We start from the raw sequence: 21290 nt of genomic DNA, 5'->3' as shown, positions 1-21290 counted from the left end.
ATTGGATCGCTTCACATACTGATTTAGCAAACCATCCGATGGAAATCACGATTTTGTAAGATTTTTTTTTGTATAGAATTTACAACATTGCGAGGGCGCACTCATATTATGACGTCAAAAGTGAAATCATATGGAATAAATTTGTACTTATTTTGGTATCACTAGATAGAAAAGAATAATAACTATACATGATACCAACAAGTAAAGCATTGGATGTTTACTATGGAATTCATGGCGGTTAACAACCCCATCAGAAAACGTTTTACAAAATAATAAGGCCGAGTAAAAATAAAAACGTGTTTTTCGTCCGCATTAAAAAAAAAGATGAGAAGGAGCTTTTTATTTTTCATTATTTAACGAAAGTTATGTGTAAATACCCATATCTGGCCCTGTATTTAGCGTATACAATAATGCCGGGAAAAAAGGAGGCGGCTATTTTACCCCCCCAATGATTACAGAACTTTCCAGAAGTGTTTCGTGTATATTAGCAATGATATTGAAAGCATCTCAACTCAAATAAGGAAGCGAGAGGGAACGAGAAGCGTGTTTGTTTTTTATTCGGCCTAATAAAACATTAGCAGGACACAAACTTAGATCTACGATATTCTCGTTTCGTGACTTTTTGTAAAAAGTAAAAGATATAATAGTTTGATTATACATCTCTATTACCATGATTACTTTTCCTGAAAACATTATTTTGCCCTCGACACGACTTCAAACATTTAATATCAGAGTACATGTACCTTTAATTATGTAATCTTATTATATAGGGATGTAAGGAAAACTGTTAACCTTGACAAGAAATGAGAATTGCAGAAAATAAGTACCAACTAAGTTTAAAAGCCTTAGGATAAAATCAAAACTCTACGGGCGGTTGACCGCCGGTTCCGTCCGGTTTCCATTGTTTACATGCGAGTGGTATTATGATTGACTTTGGGTCTAAAATCTTGGAAAGCACCCTTTTCAGAAAGCAATTCGATAAAGAATATATCATTGTATACAGAGATGTTCATTTTGAGTTTGGCATTTCGTGTGTTTGTCCTTATGCTCATAATAAGCCTATAATCTAAACAAATAACTATATATAATATGTACAAATGATATAAAATGCGTCTAGTGTTATATATAGTGTTATTGTTTCTTTTCTCGTTGCTCTAAAAGTTTAAAGAAAGTCCTTTTTTGTTGATCAAATATTTCAAGTGCTCGTTCATAAAGTTGAACATCAGCTTCCAACACTTGCCTCACTTCGGGATCCGACATAAGTTCCCGGATGTTTTCATTCACAATATCCGTTCGAGTACCATTTGTGTTTCTTTTAGCGGAATCAGTTTGCATATTTTTATAATCACTTACATTAATTTTTTGTCCCGAACAACGGGTATGAAAAGGTAATCCATATGCTTCCTGAAGCATTGCTAATGATAAGTCGTACTCTTGAACAAGTCCAATTACAGTGAACCAGTTTTCTAGATTCTGAAGAGCGTATTGTAGTACGTTGTCCATTTGTGTTTGGTTAAAGGCATGATGAAACACAACTTTTTGTCTAAACCAACAGGGTGCGCCTGTGAAACCTGCTTTGGAGCGAGCAAACTCATGTGGAATTTTACTTAAATTACTAAATGCAGTATGGTCATAAAAATGTCTACAAAATATGGGATCAAATAGTAACTGACGAAAAGAAAGCTGCCTTGATGCAGTGCCCACTCACGGAGCGATACTTTCCCAGCATTCAAAGCAGAACATAGTTGATCAGATCTTGCACGACGACAATACGAATAAGAAGAAATAGTTCGTTCATATGGTTCTCTTAAAATGGTAAAATACGAACATGACGCATTAAATTCATCACATAATCCAAAAGCATAGCCTCCCATCAATATATTATGTTCATGTTTAAAATCTGGAAATCTTCCAATTAAATTATGCACATTGAGTCGTCCCATACTGTCTTGAACTGGTCCTAAATGTCGGCCGGTAGAGAATGCAACTTTTCCGATACAGTCTTTGGTTGTGGACCCAGCCGCTTTATTATGATGCATATAGATAATGACGTCATTCTCTGCCGCGAAGGACGTCCTATTGCTCAAATTTAGTAGCGATGAGGAGTTGGTCAAATAGAAATTCGGACGGAAGTTTCTTCTGATTGGCCAGACTGCCACTGAACTTTGCTGTGACGGCACTTTTGGTAATTGTCTACTTTGGCGGGAGATTTGATCGTGTGCAAAGTGTAACGTGGATTTATCTGCTTTTTGTAGATTGTTATTTAACAGTGGCAGGTGGATGCCTTTTAGAAGTATATCTGGAGATATGTGTTTTCTGAAAAGAAATAAAAAGAGATATGCAACAGATTAGTTTATGATAATTTTTATATTATAACATTCTTCAAGTTTGAAAACATTCCTACGCTATGAAACATTGTTTTTTTAGGTTATACAACTTCAACAAAATAAGTTTTATTTGCATTTTCGTATGAAAATATTAATAGTTTCACGTAATATATAACAATGACTTTCTCCAACATGGCCAAGATTATAACACTCATACGACACAGCCCCTACTTCATATTATTACTAAAGATAAATAAGAAATCAGCCAAGTCATAATAGTCATAATTTTGTCTGGAACTGTGTCATTCTTTATCTAAACAGACTATACTGTTTATATAGTCTGCGAATACAACTTTGACAAGATAGTGCCAACTTTCCGCTTCCCGCGTTTCCTTGCATGCTAATTTGCCAGCAGACAATCGTGACAAGCAAGTAAGGCAATTCCTTTTGTACCCTATAGTAGTTTGATTTGAGGCAATTGAAGCGTGAAGCGTGCTAGGCATAAAACAGTAAACCTGGTTACTGCTGCAAAGGACTTATTGTTATTTTCATGTTGAATTACAAACCATACACATTGACCCAATTGATAACGTGCCTCGTAATGCTACAGGCATTATGGATATTCCGTCGTCTACTTTTGAGACGACATTCTGTGTTTATTGCATTAAAATAGCATTCCTAAATTTAAATTTGATTTGATTTTACTCTTATGTATTTGTCAATCAACAAGGTACTGCACTGTCGAAATGTCATCGACAGTCGTCTTAGAAAATCTCTGATGAATTTAACAAAGTTGCATCTCTCTATCAACGTTTCTAGAAGCAATCAAAGAGCACATTTCCGTTCATTTCGCAAGCTTCATTCGCCGCGAAAGATTTCATTTTGTAGCCTCATATTAAATTGTCTCGCATTGCCTTTAACGTTCTCCATTCAGTCTTACACAAACCCTAGTTCACCTTTTACATATAGATTGTATTTCTGGCGTATAAAAAGGAAAGATTCGGAGCCTCATCTAGTACTTCGAGTCTTGTCTGTCCCAAAGCATGATAACGTCTGTCGTAATTGGCACATAAGGCAAAATCTTCTTCGATGAAACATAGCTTAGATCAGGATCTGTGCAAGAAACATGTTGCAAATGGTCGCGTGTTTTTAATTTGCATAATCATTATTCTCACTACCCAAGGACATATTTAGGCACCACTAAGTTCAAGTACACATTGTGTATTTTGTTGTAGCTAAATATTGATAAAAAAATATATAATTTACAATCGTAGTGTAAATCTTTTTATTTTCTCTCTGTCCCCTGTATCCATCTCTCCTAACCTGTATATTTATCAATCTCTCCCCGATGTCTTGAAACATTCGAGGTGACTGGCTCTCCAACTACTATTCATATTTTATAAAAGATAAGAAATACGGCGCAAATTTGATCAATATTAGTTGATATGTTATTTTTTCTTCTCACACATTAGATCTCTAATATATATCTCACCAACTCGCATTTCCTTTTCCTTTTTAGCATCTTAAAACTCCACTTATTTGCACAATGGTAGAATGCTGACCGCAAACCAATATGGACTCCTTTAGGCCATGCAATAAAATTCTCCTGAAATGTGAATCGCAAAAATCACGATTCGTGGTGTATAAAAATGTAGCTTTGAATATCAAAATGGACGAATCTCAAGGTAAATACTTGGTGATGTTATGTTAACTTATTTTAGTTCATGTGTGATTTTTAATAATTTTGCAAAGATATGTACAAAAGACTTCTTAATCGGCAGTGTCAGTTGACCCCTTGATTTATATATAAAATTTCCCAAATGCATTGTAAAAAATTCTATTTTAACACTATATACTAGAAATTTGCATGCACCCTGTTTGATCATGTTGATGAACCCAGTATATGTTTTGAGCACATTGTGAACATGGTGAATATGCTTGTAGCTTAGATCAAGCTGTTACATTGTCACATTATGACAATTCGTTATTAAACACAACTAAGTTAAAGCGCACATTGCTGAAAGACGAGGTTGCATAATTGAAAAAGCAAATAAGTCTTACAGAAACGCCAACGAATTATTAAATTTAATTTGAGATCAAGATTGGACTTATTCGTGAAGTATGGGTAAAAAGGATGATATGGTATTATGTACATCAAGTAGGGTCTCGTAAGAACGGTCAGCAATGTGTTAGGGTCACATTTTCGTCACTTTAGTATAGATTAAGCCTGAAATGTATACGCTAAAAGAATTCCTAACTCAAGTAAATATAATATCGCAATATGAATATAGAAAACCCTCTGACCCTCCTTATATACTCTCTACCAACCTCTAATTTGTAAATTAAACTGTTTCCTAGCTCCTGGTATTGATATTCTAGAATATTTATAACGAGTCTGTAATATAGTCGAATTATCCTAGAGGTATCAGCTGGGGTCATTGTTTTGTTAGTTCCTTTATATAGTAGTAGTAGCGCCGAAAGCTTTTTGTAATTTAAGAATTAATTCGCGCAGAACTTAGTGAGCTATTATAAATTTAGTCACACCATAATATGTACATATTATTCTAGCTGCCCGGGGCAAGATCATCACTTTTTCACTTTCTGTCTATTACCATTGCAAGGCCTTTTTCTTCGCTGGCCTCTTTGATGAGCTTCAAAAGATCAATCAGCTCTACTCTGCTGCTACAAAATAAGAGTGGTATCATCAGCGTACCTATTGGTTAGTGATCGTTGTACCGCCAAACTGTTCTCATGTCTTTAGAGTAGATGTAAAACAGGTTTGGTGACACCAAAATTAGGGGGGGTTATAGAATTATTAAGGACTGGTGACCCAACATTTTCGCGGGCTACGCGCGCATTCTTTTAACTTATGACATGTATGATCAAAATGTATACACAATCTTTAGTTATATAATTCATAATTGTTGCGTGCTCCGCGAGCCTTCTTTACACTTCCGATCAAAATTTTAACGCACTCCACCAACTTTCTTCGCATTAAAGTTTTTGCGCGCTTCGCGCCTTAGTTCCGGCGATGAATAATTTGTCGTCAGACGGAAGGGGGGGGGGGGGGTCATACACATTTTCCACCTGAAATAGCGGGGGGGTGGTAAAAACCCATCCCCTTAGGACCCAGGTTTTAGGATTTGGAAGTCTGGATTGTCTGGGAATTTTTGAGAATATTATGGAATGAATGGAGAAACTGCAATGTTACTAAAATAGAATGACCCCATGTTTGGATCTTTCTGGAAATTCTTGCAATATATAAGGCAAGAAAATAATCATTCTTGGCAGATGGATGAATATCATGTTTGATGATCTTCCAAGTGTAGGCCTACATTAGCTGTCCAGCAATTGTGAATAAATAATTGACTTTCAAGCCTATTTAATCATCATTTTATGGAAAGATTAGCCAGCTACTGTGTGTTATAAAGGTATCAACAGTCAATGAGATGTTGTGGCTTTCAAGCGTCTGTGACAGGCTCTGATTGTAGAAGACTGCAACGCAAAGAATGTGTCATTAATTGTCGTAATTAATTGTCGACTAAAAGAAGCATTGAGAATCTTTGTAACAATCTGAAGTTCAATGCTGAGCCCAGCAATATAAAAAATACTGAATGTCAAGTAGAAAAGGACATTGCCTGGCCGGACAATGGAAATTGTGACGATTCTGGCGCATATGGGAGGGCGAGTTAGCGCAGCGGTAATTCCCTCGCTTTGCACCACTGAGGTCCCGGGTTCAAGCCCCGGCGCGCAAGGACTCATGTGCATTTGGTTTATCCCGATCCATGCTCGCTCTCGCAGGTTTTCTCCGGGATCTCCGGTTTCCTCCTGCTTTCAAAATCGGTGATAAGTTGTTTCGTTATCAAAAACGTCCTTCACCCAATGGAATTTGGGGAGCTGCAGAAAATGGGTGGATGTTACAATCTAAGTGCGGATAGGTTTGCGCCGGGTTCGGTTGCAACTAGCCTAGTTGATGCGATCTGATTGTGATGATTCACCACGCAGCGAAATTACAGCGCTTTGAATCCTCTGGAAAAAGCGCTATATAAATTCCGAAATTTATTTATTATTTATTTATACTCCCAGGCAATGACATCAGAAGTCAATTCATCTATACTATAAACACATACTACACGGCGAGTCAAAAGAAGTGCAATAGAGAAAATAATCCATTTTTATTTAAGAACCGAGTTGAACCTTTTAGGTTTTAAAACATTTTATAAATCACATATCCACTAGTGATCTTGTGTGAAAAAATTAAGGAATTAGCATTTACCGTTGATACATTTTATAGCGATAGCCAATTTTAATGTTTGTCCAAGAGACATCTAAAATTTGAATGTCAGCCCACTCTGTGTAAGGTTGATTTGGAACAACTGCCATTTTCTTAACCTAATTCAGGCTCATTTGCATTGAAATAAAATGGAGCACCTAAAGTGTTATTGCCCTTGATCTTAAGGAGAAGAAATATTATTTGTTGTTATTTTCATATAAATTTGTAGGCGGGTTTTTCAAATGTCGAAATGAAATGCGCGCAAATTGAAAAAAAAAAAAAAGCGCAGTAATTTATAGTGCGCTACGCACAGGCACAACGCCTAGACGTTGATCCACAAGCCTCAGCACACTTTGAAGTGGAGTGAATTACCAAATATCCAGTAAGTTGGACATATTGGGATTTAAAAAAACTGGAGTTGGAGTCGAGTGAGGTATGAAGGACTTAAGTAATGTTAGAAAGTTTCTTTGAACAGAAAAAAAGAAACTAAAATAACGCAAAAATCAACCTTATTTAAGTTAAAGTCAGTTTCAGAGCTAGTGCCTTTGTCGTGCATTGTGTGCTCTCATTCAAAATATATGGTACCCCGTGGACAAATAACGAAAGTGGGTATCGCAGCAAAAGGACTCATAAAAAAATTAAACGGTAGTAGCGAGTCACTTCATTTATTCACAGAAGGTGACTATTAATTCTCGCTATTCGCAATAAGGGCGCCGCCAGCGGTTTGCGATGTAATCGTGATGTATCATGGGAAAAGGTCGACATCCAAGTCCGCGCAATACGAATATTACCATGCTATTACATAGGAACACGTGACAATATTTTTTAGTTTGTCAAAATAAAGATGTTACACGCGAATCGATACTCAATAATACTTAATAATGTGATTTGAAATGTGCACAATTAATTTTTTCTCTATCGATTTGCTTGTAATACCGTTATATTGACAAACTAAAAAATATTGTCACGTGTTCCTATGTAATAGCATGGTAATATTCGTATTGCGCGGACTTGGATGTCGACCTTTTCCCATGATACATCACGATTTTCCCATGATACATCACGATTACATCGCAAACCGCTGGCGGCGCCCTTATTGCGAATACCGAGAATTGAGTGTGGCATTTATAGGAACTTTCAATAATGGGAAAGTTCAACTTCGTTCTTACATTAATATCGATTCTTTGCTCTATTGCACTTTTTTTTACTCACCCTGTATCAGACTTGTAGTACCCGTACCCGTACTCGTAGTCTCGTACCCGTACTCGAGTCCCAATTTCCGTACCCGTACCCGTACTCGTACCCGTGGCTTCGGACCCGTACCCGTACACATGCCCTATTTTGACTTCGGACCCGTACCCGTACCCGTACTCATGGACTGGGACCTGTACCCGTACCCATGGCCCGGGACCCGTACCCGTACTCATGGCATGGGACCCGTACCCGTACTCATGGTCAGGGACCCGTACCCGTACCCATGGGTACGGGTACCATACAGTACATGGTTTACAAATGCATGAAAGTGAGAATAGAATACTTTCACTTCCCAGATGCATGTTAACTCCACTCATGAATCCCACTGTGAGTCCTCTGATCATAAATTCATAATTAAAACAAAAAGGTTACATCATGGATGGGGTTGGGTGGGGAGTAAATGGAAAGCTATAGCAAGTGCCCTTAAATTTATTTTAGCCTGGTCCAGGGCCCTGAAAAAGATAAATCCAGCCCTGGCTACACAAAATGAACATGAATGCTGCACACATACTGCCACCCATGACATGTATGCTACATGTACATACAAAAAAAGACCCAGCAAAGTGGGAAAACATTTCAAGATGTTTTTCTTTTGTGGTGAATTTCAAATTATCAATGATTTTATTAATCATTTTGATATTCCCCATTCAAATACACTCCACTACTTGTATGCTGCACACATGTAGATAGAACTAATGATAATGTGACTGGTGTGAGATTTTCTGCCAGCCACATGAGCTCACAGTGTACTTCTTGTGCCAGGCTTGGGCTAGTGCATCTGAGATAAAATGAATAGAGAGGTCCTTACCATACAGAAATTTGGGATTTTATAAGAGATTTAAAGGAGTTTTGAAATATAAATAAAACATGGATATAATTATCCGGATGTGCATAATTAATGATAATAATTATAATGATTAAGCTAATGGATAATCTGTTGGATGTGTATTGTGTAGATGTACATGAATGTACTTGGTAAATTGACAATTTAATTCCAATATCGATGTTTTAAGATAAATAATTTTTCCACATTGTACATGGATTGATTGGACTGAAATCGGACTGGAGTCGACTTCGAGCCCGAGTCCTATTTTTTGACCAAGCTGAGCCTTTTAATGTTCAATTCCGAGCCGAGTCCGAGTCCAGTAAAAAGTGGACTTGAGTCCGAGTCCACACTCGAAAGCTCCATCACTGCTAAATATACTTAAGTATGTTGAAATTAGTATTGCACAGTCTGGGTGTCCATACAAGACATATTTTTTTCACTTGCATCACAAAATATGCCACATTTAGGCTAGATTCACCATGACCACCAATATTTAATCTCTTTTTGTACTTGTTTAATTAATTTGTTTGTACTCATACCCATAATTGGACCCATACAAGTCCAAATGTCCATACCCGTACCCATGACTCGTACCCATACCAATACTGGGTGGGACCCGTACCCGTACTCGAGTCCCAATTTCCGTACCCGTACCCGTACTCGTGCCCGTGGCTTCGGACCCGTACCCATACCCGTACTCATACACTATTTTGACTTTGGACCCGTACCCGTACCCATGACCTGGGACCCGTACCCATGGCTTGGGACCCGTACCCGTACTCATGGTCCGGGACCCGTACCCGTACTCATGGCGGGTCCCAATACTACAAGTCTGCCCTGTATAAAGCTATCATATTACGTGGAACCTGATTAACATCACGGTTTTGCGCTGTATACATACAACATAAGCTTAATATGTGTTGCACCGAAAACTGTTAAATCAACCTTTTGGTTGTATTAACTCGTTTGGGTTGGTATATGAATGACCATAAAACGATTCCATGTTGTCATTATCGCTACATTAAGTTAAAATCTATGTGTCGTTAAGGCATCTTCACTTTAGGAGAGTATGGCTGATTATGGATAATAAAATTGGTAATTATATCACGAGGTATAACATTTCTTGCCTGTAATGTAAAGAACTTATCGCACACTATTGAAAAAAAAAACCTTTTGAGTTCCCAATTAAACTTTCTAGAAAAAATAGCTTAAAAAACCAAAGTGTTCATGCAAGAGCAAGCTAAATCCCACAATTGCCAACTGCTTTAGTTACCTATGCGTAAAACACGCGCTCTTAAATGGAGCGGCAAATTAGTCTCGGATCGTGACCGCGAAGCGAAAAGAACTTGGGAGAGAGACTTTGTCAGTTTGACCTAATCGTGCGTGTCAGGTTCATCTAGTGTCTTCACTTTGGCATCCAGGGATCTGCAAGGTTCTAACTCTTACATATTAAATATGGGATGTGTAGACTCTATTTCACGAATGGTGCGTTTCTCCTTATGAAAAAAATATACATTTTCTCTTGTAAGAATTGACATTATCATGACTATAGCAAAATACATAATTATATAAAAGATAATAAAAGTATCCGAACACTTAAAACAAAAGCAACGTGAAAAAAGGAGCTTTTCAAAAGTGACGAAAATGTGTTTTGACTCATGTCATCGAAGCACAGAGATATTGATCATAGCGGAGTGAGCGTTCATCTGGGCTGTATTGAACCGGGAACGTATAACAAAGGGTAGCAGAAATCGCCTTGTCACTTTTGAAACTCAACCATTTGTCATTAAAAAAAATGTGAACAAAATTCTCAATCTATCGACTATTTTATTTTGCAATTTAGATTTAGTGTCTCTAAGCATATTAAGACACGGCTTTTGTTTTAAGTGTTCGGATACTCTTTGGGTGCAAAAGAGAAGTTCTTCATTGGTAGAACACCCTGCGAACTGAATCAAGTTGTGTGGTGCCATACGAATTTTGGAGATCAAGCCATGTTGTCACAATAGGATTTCCATTTCTTTTGGCATCCTGGAGCATTTCGCTTAGTGCCTCTGTATGTTCTACACAGCCGGATGTACTTTTTCCATGAAGCCTTTCTGAATGGATTTGTCAATGTAGTTGTTTTCAGTCAGGTGGATGATGGTCCTTTGAGCTAGGATCCCCATTCCAAGACTACAGCTGAAGTTCTTCAGTGTGAATGGTCTGAAGTGGGAAGGATACCGATGTGTCCTCGCTTCAGCTTCTTAGCCTCCACCTTGTCTTCATTTTTAGCGCTAATTTGAATCGGCGCTTGTCTCCTTCTTGAGACGTCTCAACTTTCTTTGTTGTCTTGACGTCTATCTGCCTTTCTTGATGATGCTGGTTTCACCCCGAATCTGTCCACTAATCTTTTATGGACGTTGTTGCGTTGCTCGACAGGTGATCCTCCAATTTCTGTAGGTAGATATTCGTACAGCTGGTCATCCAAGGCTTTCCATGCATCATTTAGATGGTTTTGGTAGCTTGATGTATTCTTTGACATCGAGATTTACACAGTTCAAGTGGGCACTCTGCTTGGTCTTTCTTTGGTGGTGGGAGCTCTTGCCTTTCGTCTTGGAAGCGTTGTGGGTTTCAAACTGTCTTCCCACCTCGCACTTTGGTGTACCGACTGGCTCGACTTATGTTTGTTTCCATTTGAACAGCTTGGCTGCGATGAACTTATTTCACATTTTGCTTTTGTCTGATGAAGTTTGATATTTCTCAGACCCGACTTTTCGCAAGTTGGACAGGTTGCACCAGTATCTTTTATATACATCTTAACAACTCATCCGTTTGCAATCAGGGTCCAGAGGTCGTTGCCGTAATATCCGTACGGATGGTTTTGATCTTCGCCCGATCTCGTACGGACACAGCGTGACATTCCTTATAATACTTTTATAAGCACATCGGAGTTATAAAGGTTGCCAACCTGTCGCAAGATCAACTCTGCTTTTCCCCCGGCGCCAGCAGTCCTTCCCAAACATGGTCAACTGTCTTTCCAGTAGTCAAATGGTACATTTCCCCACCAACCAACCAGTCCTTTCCTGGTAGTCACAGGTATCCACCTGAGGTTTTCATTGGTATAAAACCAGCGCTGTCACCTTCGGAGCTTTATTTCACCCTTTTTAAGATGAACACTCCATTGTATTGAAGGTGGCTTGGGAATAGTTCCTTGAACTGTGTTTCTTCTCTTTTCTTACTTTAAATACAAACAATCAAAATGAGCTTATACTAGTACATATGAATGACAAGGCTTAAGCTACACTGGTTCACCAGGGGTGATGTAAAGCAGCAGGAGTAGTGTAGAGCTATAAAAATTGTCATTGAGGAATGGTTCATTGGTAGAAAATCAGCACTGTCACCATCGAAGCCTAATTTCACAGTATAGCGTGTGTACCGAGGTCTCTTGACTTGGGAACAGGCTTTAGCGGGTTAAGCGCTCAACCGTCCTTTTTCCCTCCAAGTGATTTATTGGCGAAGTTAGGTCCATCTGATTGAATGCTTTGTTTTGCCGGTATAGCCAGATAACGTAGCTAGCTCTGTGTGCATTCTTGGAGGCTGTGTCCATGATGATTTTTCTCTTCCCACTTTGAACTCCCGATGCTGCAAAGCATTTGCGTAGTGAGGTATTGTAAAAGCTTCTGCTTCCTACTTCAACTGGGAAGTAGTAGGAGCACCAACCTTACCACACCCATGGTATTTGTTTTTACCGTGGATTAGCATTCTTCATAGTTCTCACCCTGCCAACCATCATTCAGGTAGTGTGATCCCAAACCATAGAGGAATAGCATGGATAAATAAGCCACATAGAATTGACATACAAAGCTGGCCACATCAGCGGATTTGGTATTGTAACGCTGATGTAATTTGTATATCAACATACACTGACATACGTGGGATCTTTTAAGGTCCATCAGAGCTCATCAGCAAGTACAATGTACTAGTAATCACTGTTCTGACCGACTGGTCAACACAAACAGCCTCTAAAAATGAACGTCTGGTCATCTAAAGCATCTGATTATTTCTCACATGATAAGAACAGAGAATTACTCCGAGGCGATCAGTCAATAAACAAGTGTGGTCATGATGTGGAAAATACTCGTTGACAGGTAGACATTCAAGATTTGTACGCAAAATGAAAATAAACTCTTGCGGGGGAGGGGGGCGGGGTGGAGTGGGCTTACTTTACGCTACGTTCAGGAGTTTGATAATGATATCTTTTAGTGTAATGTGGACTTATGAAGTCGTTACACTGCATTAATGCAATTTTATAAACTATAACATTAAACCAGACCACTAAACTGATTGAATGTGGCAAATAATCCCATTAATAAAGTGATGTTTGCCTAGACATGTCCTCTGTCAAAGATTTTTTATACTACCATCGCTACATCATAATGTTATTCACTCTTGGATTCGTACAAGTATCAAAGTTTATGTTCTGACAAAATTGATCAAATAAATGAATTACAGAATGATTTACCTAACAGAGACACAATATAATCGGCATCAAGAATCAAGTGTTATATCGTGTTTTTGTACATATTGATATTCGACTGTGCCATTGGACTTGAAGGTCAAGTATAAGACTGAGATTCAGCAAAGCACATGTGTGTTTACTTGCTTGCCAGACGCTATTTCTCATGCATCACTGGAATAATGTTTTCCAATGTTGAATTAATATTTTCATTTCATTTCAAAGTCATGTATCAGTCTTTACTTGATGTCAACCAGCATAAGAAAATTGCTCGGTCAAAAATAATTAAACAAAAATGGATTTGCATGATTTTACTTTTGGAGAATAATATTGTATACAGCGGACTTGTACTGTACATAATTGCTCGACAGGCTTAATGTAGCATGAATGATGATGATGATGATGATGATGATGACGATGATAATGATGTTGATGATGATGATGATGATGATGATATTATCATTGTAGTATTGTATCACAATATACTAATTACTTCCAAGTTAATGATAATGTATGTGCCAAGAAAACATAGCCTCAACTTTAAATGCATGTAGTGGAACAGTGCCTAATTTGCATAAATCTAAAATGGCCGCTTATGCAGGGGAAAAATTTCAAAGTTGGTAAAATCGTGCTAAAAATGCAAGGGGCGGCCTTCATATCTCATTCTTAGGTACTTTGTACTGAAGAAGTCAGAGCTACTCCTGACGAAAGCTTGACAGTTCTAAACTTGTCCGACGGCGAACCCGCTAAAAACCCACTAATTGAACTTCATGAACGTTGGGTATAACGAATACTTGTGTGAAGAAATAAATCGTTTTTTCAATATCAAGGATGCCAAAAACTAAGAATTCTGCATTTTTAAAAGCTCGTTGCATGAAAAGTAGTCGATTCTTGTCAATGTATTACTTTTCATACAATAACTTCGGTCTTTACAATTCGGTTCTAATAACGATAATTTACTTTATCTTCCTACTACAGTTTATCATTTATAGATTTGAATTCATAACCTGATCAAAATCAATGTGCAGCAAAAATGTCTCGATAATCATGATAATTGCCAGTAATGTATCATTTACTTCTTCCATGCCCCCTTCTCCCTCCTCTTATCTTCCTGACTCACTTTTGTTACTTTTGAATCGGTTATACCAACAAAATTGGAATGAAGTATCTGGATTTGTATCCACCAATATTTGTGCGTCCTTCTATTAAGGGTTTTATTTTTTTTACTTGAATAGGTTATTTTGAATAATGATTAAAGCCAGTTGAAATCAATCTATATGACTACTTTGACTGCTAAAGAAAAACAAGAAATCAACGAAGTCATATCTGTCATAAATTTGAACAAGTTTCTGGGACTGTGTCATTCTTTATCATGTTTATCTAAACAGACTATACTGTTTATATAGTCTGCGAATACAACTTTGACAAGATAGTGCCAACTTTCCGCTTCCCGCGTTTCCTTGCATGCTAATTTGCCAGCAGACAATCGTGACAAGCAAGTTAGGCAATTCCTTTTGTACCCTATAGTAGTTTGATTTGAGGCAATTGAAGCGTGAAGCGTGCTAGGCATAAAACAGTAAACCTGGTTACTGCTGCAAAGGACTTATTGTTATTTTCATGTTGAATTACAAACCATACACATTGACCCAATTGATAACGTGCCTCGTAATGCTACAGGCATTATGGATATTCCGTCCTCTACTTTTGAGATGACATTCTGTGTTTATTGCATTAAAATAGCATTCCTAAATTTAAATTTGATTTGATTTTACTCTTATGTATTTGTCAATCAACAAGGTACTGCACTGTCGAAATGTCATCGACAGTCGTCATAGAATATCTCTGGTGAATTTAACAAAGTTGCATCTTCTCTGTCAACGTTTCTAGAAGCAATCAAAGAGCACATTTCCGTTCTTTTTCGCCATTCGCCACAAAAGATTTCATTTTGTAATCTCAGATTAAATTCTCTCCCGCATTTGACTTCAGGGTTCTTTTATATCAAAAAGCAAAATAATTGTGTTCTCCCAATAACAACAGATTCAGTCTTACACAAACCCTAGTTCACCATTTATTCTATAGAATGTATTTCTGCCGATATAAAAGGGGAAGATTCAGAGCCTCCTTTGGTACTCGGAATTAGACTCGCTCTCTTGTCTGTCCCAAAGCATCGACTCCTTTAATAACGTCTGCCGTAATTGGCAGATGAGGCGAATGAATGAAATATCTTCGATGAAACATAGACGATAAAATTGACAATTAAAGGCGCAGTGTCTCATTTAAAAAATTCATAATGTTGAGATTAGGATCAATGCAAAAAAAAAAACATGTTGCAAATGGTCACGTGTTCATTACAGGGACATAATATTTAGATAGCAGTAAGGTCAAGGTATATTTCGTATTTTCTTGATAAAAGTGTGATTTACAGCCGTGGTGTGACTTCTTTTCTCTTATGTCCCCTCTATTCATCTCTGTCAACCTGTATATTTACCATCGCTCTCCCTGAGTTTCAGAAACATAGGTGACGAGCTGTGACGGGCTCTCCAACGACTTCTACTACTTTTGGAATTGCAGAAATACAGCGTGTAACATTGGTCAACAGGACGTTCTAAAATTTCATGAATATAATATATCATCTAATATTCTATTGTTTCTTCTGTTGTATTAGATTTCACCGATTAGATCTCTAATAGATCTCACCGACTCGAAAACTTCCCTAGTCTCGATCTCTTCCACACCTTAAAAATCATACTTATTTGAACAAAGGTAGAATGGATGGTGACCCCAAACCATCTGCCCCCAAACCAATATGGACTCCAGGACATGCAATAAAATTCTCCCGTTTCGTGGGGTATAAAGTGTAGCTTTGAATATTAAAAATGGAACAGTCTCAAGGTAATACTTGGTGATGTTATTATGTTAACTGAAATGATTAGTAGATTTATCTAGACTAGAGTTAAGCATCTTACGAAAATGTTTTTTTCTTTCCTGTTTATATTAAGACCCATACTCGCTAGTTAATTTTAGTTCGCGGGTGATGTTTAATTTGACAAAGATATGCATCTTATGAGTGTCTTGTTAAGGGAAGGGGTATGAACGTTTGGACAGTATTTATTTTGGGACATTAGAGCACATCAGACATATCGAATTGCATTCTGAATACGAAGAATTTCCTTCTGATATCAAATAATTTTGATTTTTTGAAATTCGCAATTTAATACACATTTTATGGCAAATCATTAAAAATTGATATTTTTGATATTTAACAGTACTCGAAGTAAACTTTATAAATCTGATGATTTATACTTAAAGTGTATGTAGGTGGGATGAAAAGCCGACGATCAATTGAAAATTTTGACCTTTCGTATTGAATATATGGATTTTTTTCCAAAAAACACACACAAAAAAAGGTCTTTTTGGGGAAAAAATCCATATCTTCAATATGAAAGGTCAAAATTTTCAATTGACCGTCGGCGTTTCTTCCCAGCTACATACACTTTAAGAATATATCATTAGATTTATATAATTTACTTCGAGGACTGTTATATATAAAAAATTTGAAAAATATCAATTTTTTATAATTTGTCATAAAATTTGTATTATATTGTGATTTTCAAAAAATGAAAATTATTTGATATCAGAAAGACATGCTTCGTATTCAGAATGCAGTCTGAGGTGCTCTCAGGTTCCACAAAAAATACTGTCGAAACGCAATAAACGCTCATTCTAGATCCCTTAATGCCTTAATTTGGATGTTAAATTTCCCAATTTGATTATCATCCTATTTTAATGACTTCACTAGTAATATAATGATGATAATAATTAGTGATAATAATAGTGATGATAATAACTCTAATGAAAATAATAGTAATGATAATAATAATAATGATACTACTGCTACTACTACTACTACTACTACTACTACTACTACTACTACTACTACTACTACTACTACTACTACTACTACTACTACTACTACTACTACAACTACTACTACTACTACTACTACTACTACTACTACTACTACTACTACTACTACTACTACTACTACTACTACTACTACTACTACTACTACTACTATTACTACTACTACTAGTAGTAGTACTACTACTACTATTACTACTACTAATACTAATAATACAACGCCAGGCTATTCGAGAAACCCTAGGCAAAGAACACTCAGAAAGAATATCTCAGAAAGAAGACTGAAGTACTTTGGCCACATTAAAAGGATGGAGACAAACAGATACCCAAGATAACCATTGAGGGCAAAACACACGGAACGAGACCAAGAGGAAGACCAAGTAAAATATGGCTGGAATGTGCAAAAGCGGATGGGCAAGCAAGAGGAATACCAACCCTAACAGAAATGAGCAGGCTAACAACCAACCGAGGCAGATGGCAGGACATTGTGTGAAGCAGAAGCCATCACACAGCCCACTGCTGGTGTGGACGGCATAAGTACGAAGAAGTAATAATACAACGATTCTTTTACAGCGCTTTACACCGAAGCCCCTTAGCGCTTAATAAAGAAAACAACAACAACAACAACAACAACAAAACAGTTAACAAACAAAATAACATTTACAACCAAAATAGCGCACTATAAACCACTGCGCTTTTTTGTTTTAATTTTACAAGAAGAGAAAAACTGATATTGAAACAGGATTTAGTTTTGAAGATGAGCGTAGGCTACGAGATGGTTTGTATTCTTGAACCAAGTCAGCGAAGTTATCAGGAGCAAGTCCATGAAGACATTTGTAAGTCAATAGAAGAATGTTGTACATGACATGATACTTAACAGGTAGCCAGTGAAGTTTGCGAAGCACATGAGTGACGTGATCATAGGAGCGAGTACGGGAAACAAGTCTAGCTGCTGAATTTTTAATTCGTTGAAACTTTGTGGTTTGAGAGTCAGGAAGGCCATATAAAAGACTATTGCACTGATAGCATACTGATCAAAATGACAGGTAATAAATTCACGCACTAAATTTCAGTTGATTTTTCATCTAGAAAGTTTCTAATGCGACCAATTTTGTAGAGAGAATATGAGGCCTAGCGACAAGTAGATGCTAAAACTTGCATACATCCTGTTTGATCATTGAACCCAGTATATGTTTTGAGCACATTGTGAACATGGTGAATATGCTTGTAGCTTTGATGAAGCTGTTACATTGTCACAATATGACAATTTGTTATTAAACACAACTAAGTTAAAGCGCACATTGCTGAAAGACGAGGTTGCATAATTGCCAATAATACAATCGACTTAGAAAAAGAAAAGAAAAGGAAAATAAGTGTCACAGAAACGTCTACAAATTTTACAGTTAATTTGGAATCGAGATTGTGACCTAGTCGATTAGTATGGGTAAAAAGAGGAGCTGGTACGAGGAAGCAGGGTCTCGTGGAATGATATACAATGTATTGCGGGTCGTGTATAATGCTAAAACATTCAAAGTAACGTAATATCGCAATATAAATAGAGAAAACCCTCTGACCCTCCTTATATACTCTCTACCAACCTCTAATTTGTAAATTAAACTGTTTCCTAGCTCCTGGTATTGATATTCTAGAATATTTATAACGAGTCTGTAATATAGTCGAATTATCCTAGAGGTATCAGGTGGGGTCTTTGTTTTGTTAGTTCCTTTATATGGTAGCGCCAAAAGCCTTTGGTAATTCAAGAATTAATTCGCAGAGAAATGAGATATTTTAAGTTTAGTCACACTATAATAATGTACACGGGGCTAGCAATAGTTATGAATCTAAATGTATCAATGTTAATAATCATACATTATACTAATACTACTAGTGAACATAATATGAATGAATAAACATTATTTTTCATCAGGTTCGCCGTCGCAAATAATAAAGGAGACAAGTACAAAAATTGATCCCGCCCGGGAATCGAACCCAGGGCCTCAGGTTTATCATGTTTACAAGACATCTGCCTTAATCACCTGAAACGGACGTTTCGTGATTTGGCTGATCATGCCACAGTTTTTCCATATTATATGAACGAATCCAAATTACAAGGTTCAGCATTATAAAGTTTGATTACTTATTAATGTATATTTTTGTCAACAGAAATTTTGTTATGTATCTGGAAGAGAAGGTGTTGGGCTTCTAATATCACAGCCACTTCTTGAATGCCTTGTCAGCTATGAATCTGTCTCTTCCAGAATCCTAACAGCAAAGTTCAAAATGAAGGAAGGAATACTCAACATCATTAATGTTTACGCCCCCACCACTACGCACAGTGATGCAGAGAGTGATGAATTTTATGATGGGCTACAACATCACCTTCAGAAAGTCAATAAGAAGGAGAAACTTATCCTGATGGGGGATTTCAATGCCAAAATAGGCTCTGACAGTAAAGCTTGGACCCCCGCAATGGGCAAGTTTGGTATTGGTAAGATCAACAGCAGAGGGGAGAAACTGTTGGAATTCTGCATGCTCCACAAGTTGACAGTCTGTAACACCCACTTCCAGCATAAAGCCTGTAGAAAAAGTAACATGGACTTCACCTTGTGGGAAATACAAAAATATGATTGACTTCGTCATAACTCAACAGGAGAACCTAAGTACCATCCAGAATTGCCGATCATACTGCTCAGCTGATGTGGGCTCAGATCACAATCTAGTGATCGCTAAAGTGGTGTCAGCACCAGTCAGAACCAAACGCCTGAAAACAACTCCAAAAAGCTATGACGTCAGTAGACTTACCAACCCCCTGATTGCAGAAGAGTTCAGAGCCAAGATTGGTGGTACTTTTGAACCCCTGCTTCAACTGGAGGATACTGATGTAGAAGACCTGTGGGCTAAGTTCAGAGACACGACAAACAAAATTACTGAAGAATCAGTTGGTATTAGGAGGGCTCGCCAAGTGAAGGGATTGCCTGAAGAAGTCAGGAAAATGTGCCACTTGAGAAGAAAAGCCAGAGTCTTGATGCTAAACAACCCCTCAGCTCCAAACAAGAACTGCTATCGGAAGCTGAACAAAGGGGTCAAATATCAAGTGAAGCAGTGGAAAAGGAAACTTCTTGAAAAAGACGTTAAAGAAATGGAAGAAGCCCATGCAAAGAACATAAGCCATGATCTCTTCAAGAAAGTCACAAAGCTAGCAGGTGATAAAACCAAATTTCAAACTGCAGCCAAAGACAAACATGGTTCACTGAAAACAGCCCCAGGGGAAGTAATGAAGTGCTGGGAGGAATACTTCAGTAAACATCTGAATACAGAATTCCCCAGAGACTGTAATATACTTAACTCCATCCTGGAGCCTGTCAACCCTGCTACAGAAAGTGTGCCCTTTTCAATAGATGAAGTTGAAGAGGCCATCAAGAAGCTTAAAAACAACAAAGCGTGTGGTTGGGATAAGATTTCAGCAGAAGTGTTGAAAGCAGGAGGACCCATGTTGAAACAAATGTTGTTGAAGATCGTCAATGCCGCCTGGGTTGAAGGAAAAATCCCTGAAGACTGGAGTAAAGGTCTAATAACCCCTGTATACAAAAAGGGCGACAAACTGGACCCAGCCAACTACAGAGCTATTACCCTCCTGTCAATCCCGGGAAAAGTATTCTGTAGGATGGTTCTTAACCGAATACAACAGACTGTAGATAACCATCTGAGAGAGGAACAGTGTGGGTTCAGGAGTTCCAGAGGCACCTCAGATGCGGTATTTACAGTACGCCAAATCTATGAAAAGGCGCATTCCAATACACTGGAACTTTGTAGACTTCAAAGCAGCATTTGACACCATATGGAGGGAGGCCCTTTGGAAATGCCTGCGATCAGTAGGAGTAGACACCAAACTGGTGAACCTCATTGCAAAAATGTATGAGCAAACCAAATGCTCAGTTGTGGTAAATGGAAAGATCACCGATTGGTTTGAAGTCCTAGTTGGTGTTAGACAGGGATGTCTTCTCTCACCATGCCTCTTCAATCTATATCTGGAGTTTGTCATGAAGGACATCCAAACTCTAGGCTCAAGTGTGCAGATGGGTGACATGTGCATTAACAACATCCGATATGCAGATGACACCACACTCATGGATATGGACTTTGAGAACCTGCAAATCTCCACTAATGAATTGGAAAAAGCATGCAGCAGCTGGA

The 21290-nt window shown here is 37.7% G+C and overlaps 1 protein-coding gene across 1 annotated transcript in view; it reads right to left on the bottom strand.

Annotated features, from left to right (window-relative positions):
- Nucleotides 1-715: 715 nt before the first annotated feature.
- The window catches only part of LOC140144590 (uncharacterized), a 125173-nt gene continuing 104598 nt past the window's right edge, over nucleotides 716-21290 (bottom strand). Inside the window, 2 exon segments of the mRNA XM_072166407.1 lie at nucleotides 716-1679; nucleotides 1682-2316. Coding sequence (XP_072022508.1) covers nucleotides 1132-1679; nucleotides 1682-2316 — 1183 coding nt within the window. The 3' untranslated portion in view covers nucleotides 716-1131.

Source organism: Amphiura filiformis, unplaced genomic scaffold, assembly GCF_039555335.1.
Source record: "Amphiura filiformis unplaced genomic scaffold, Afil_fr2py scaffold_65, whole genome shotgun sequence".
Taxonomy (NCBI): Eukaryota; Metazoa; Echinodermata; class Ophiuroidea; order Amphilepidida; family Amphiuridae; genus Amphiura; species Amphiura filiformis.
This window is presented reverse-complemented; position numbering and strand designations above follow the sequence as displayed.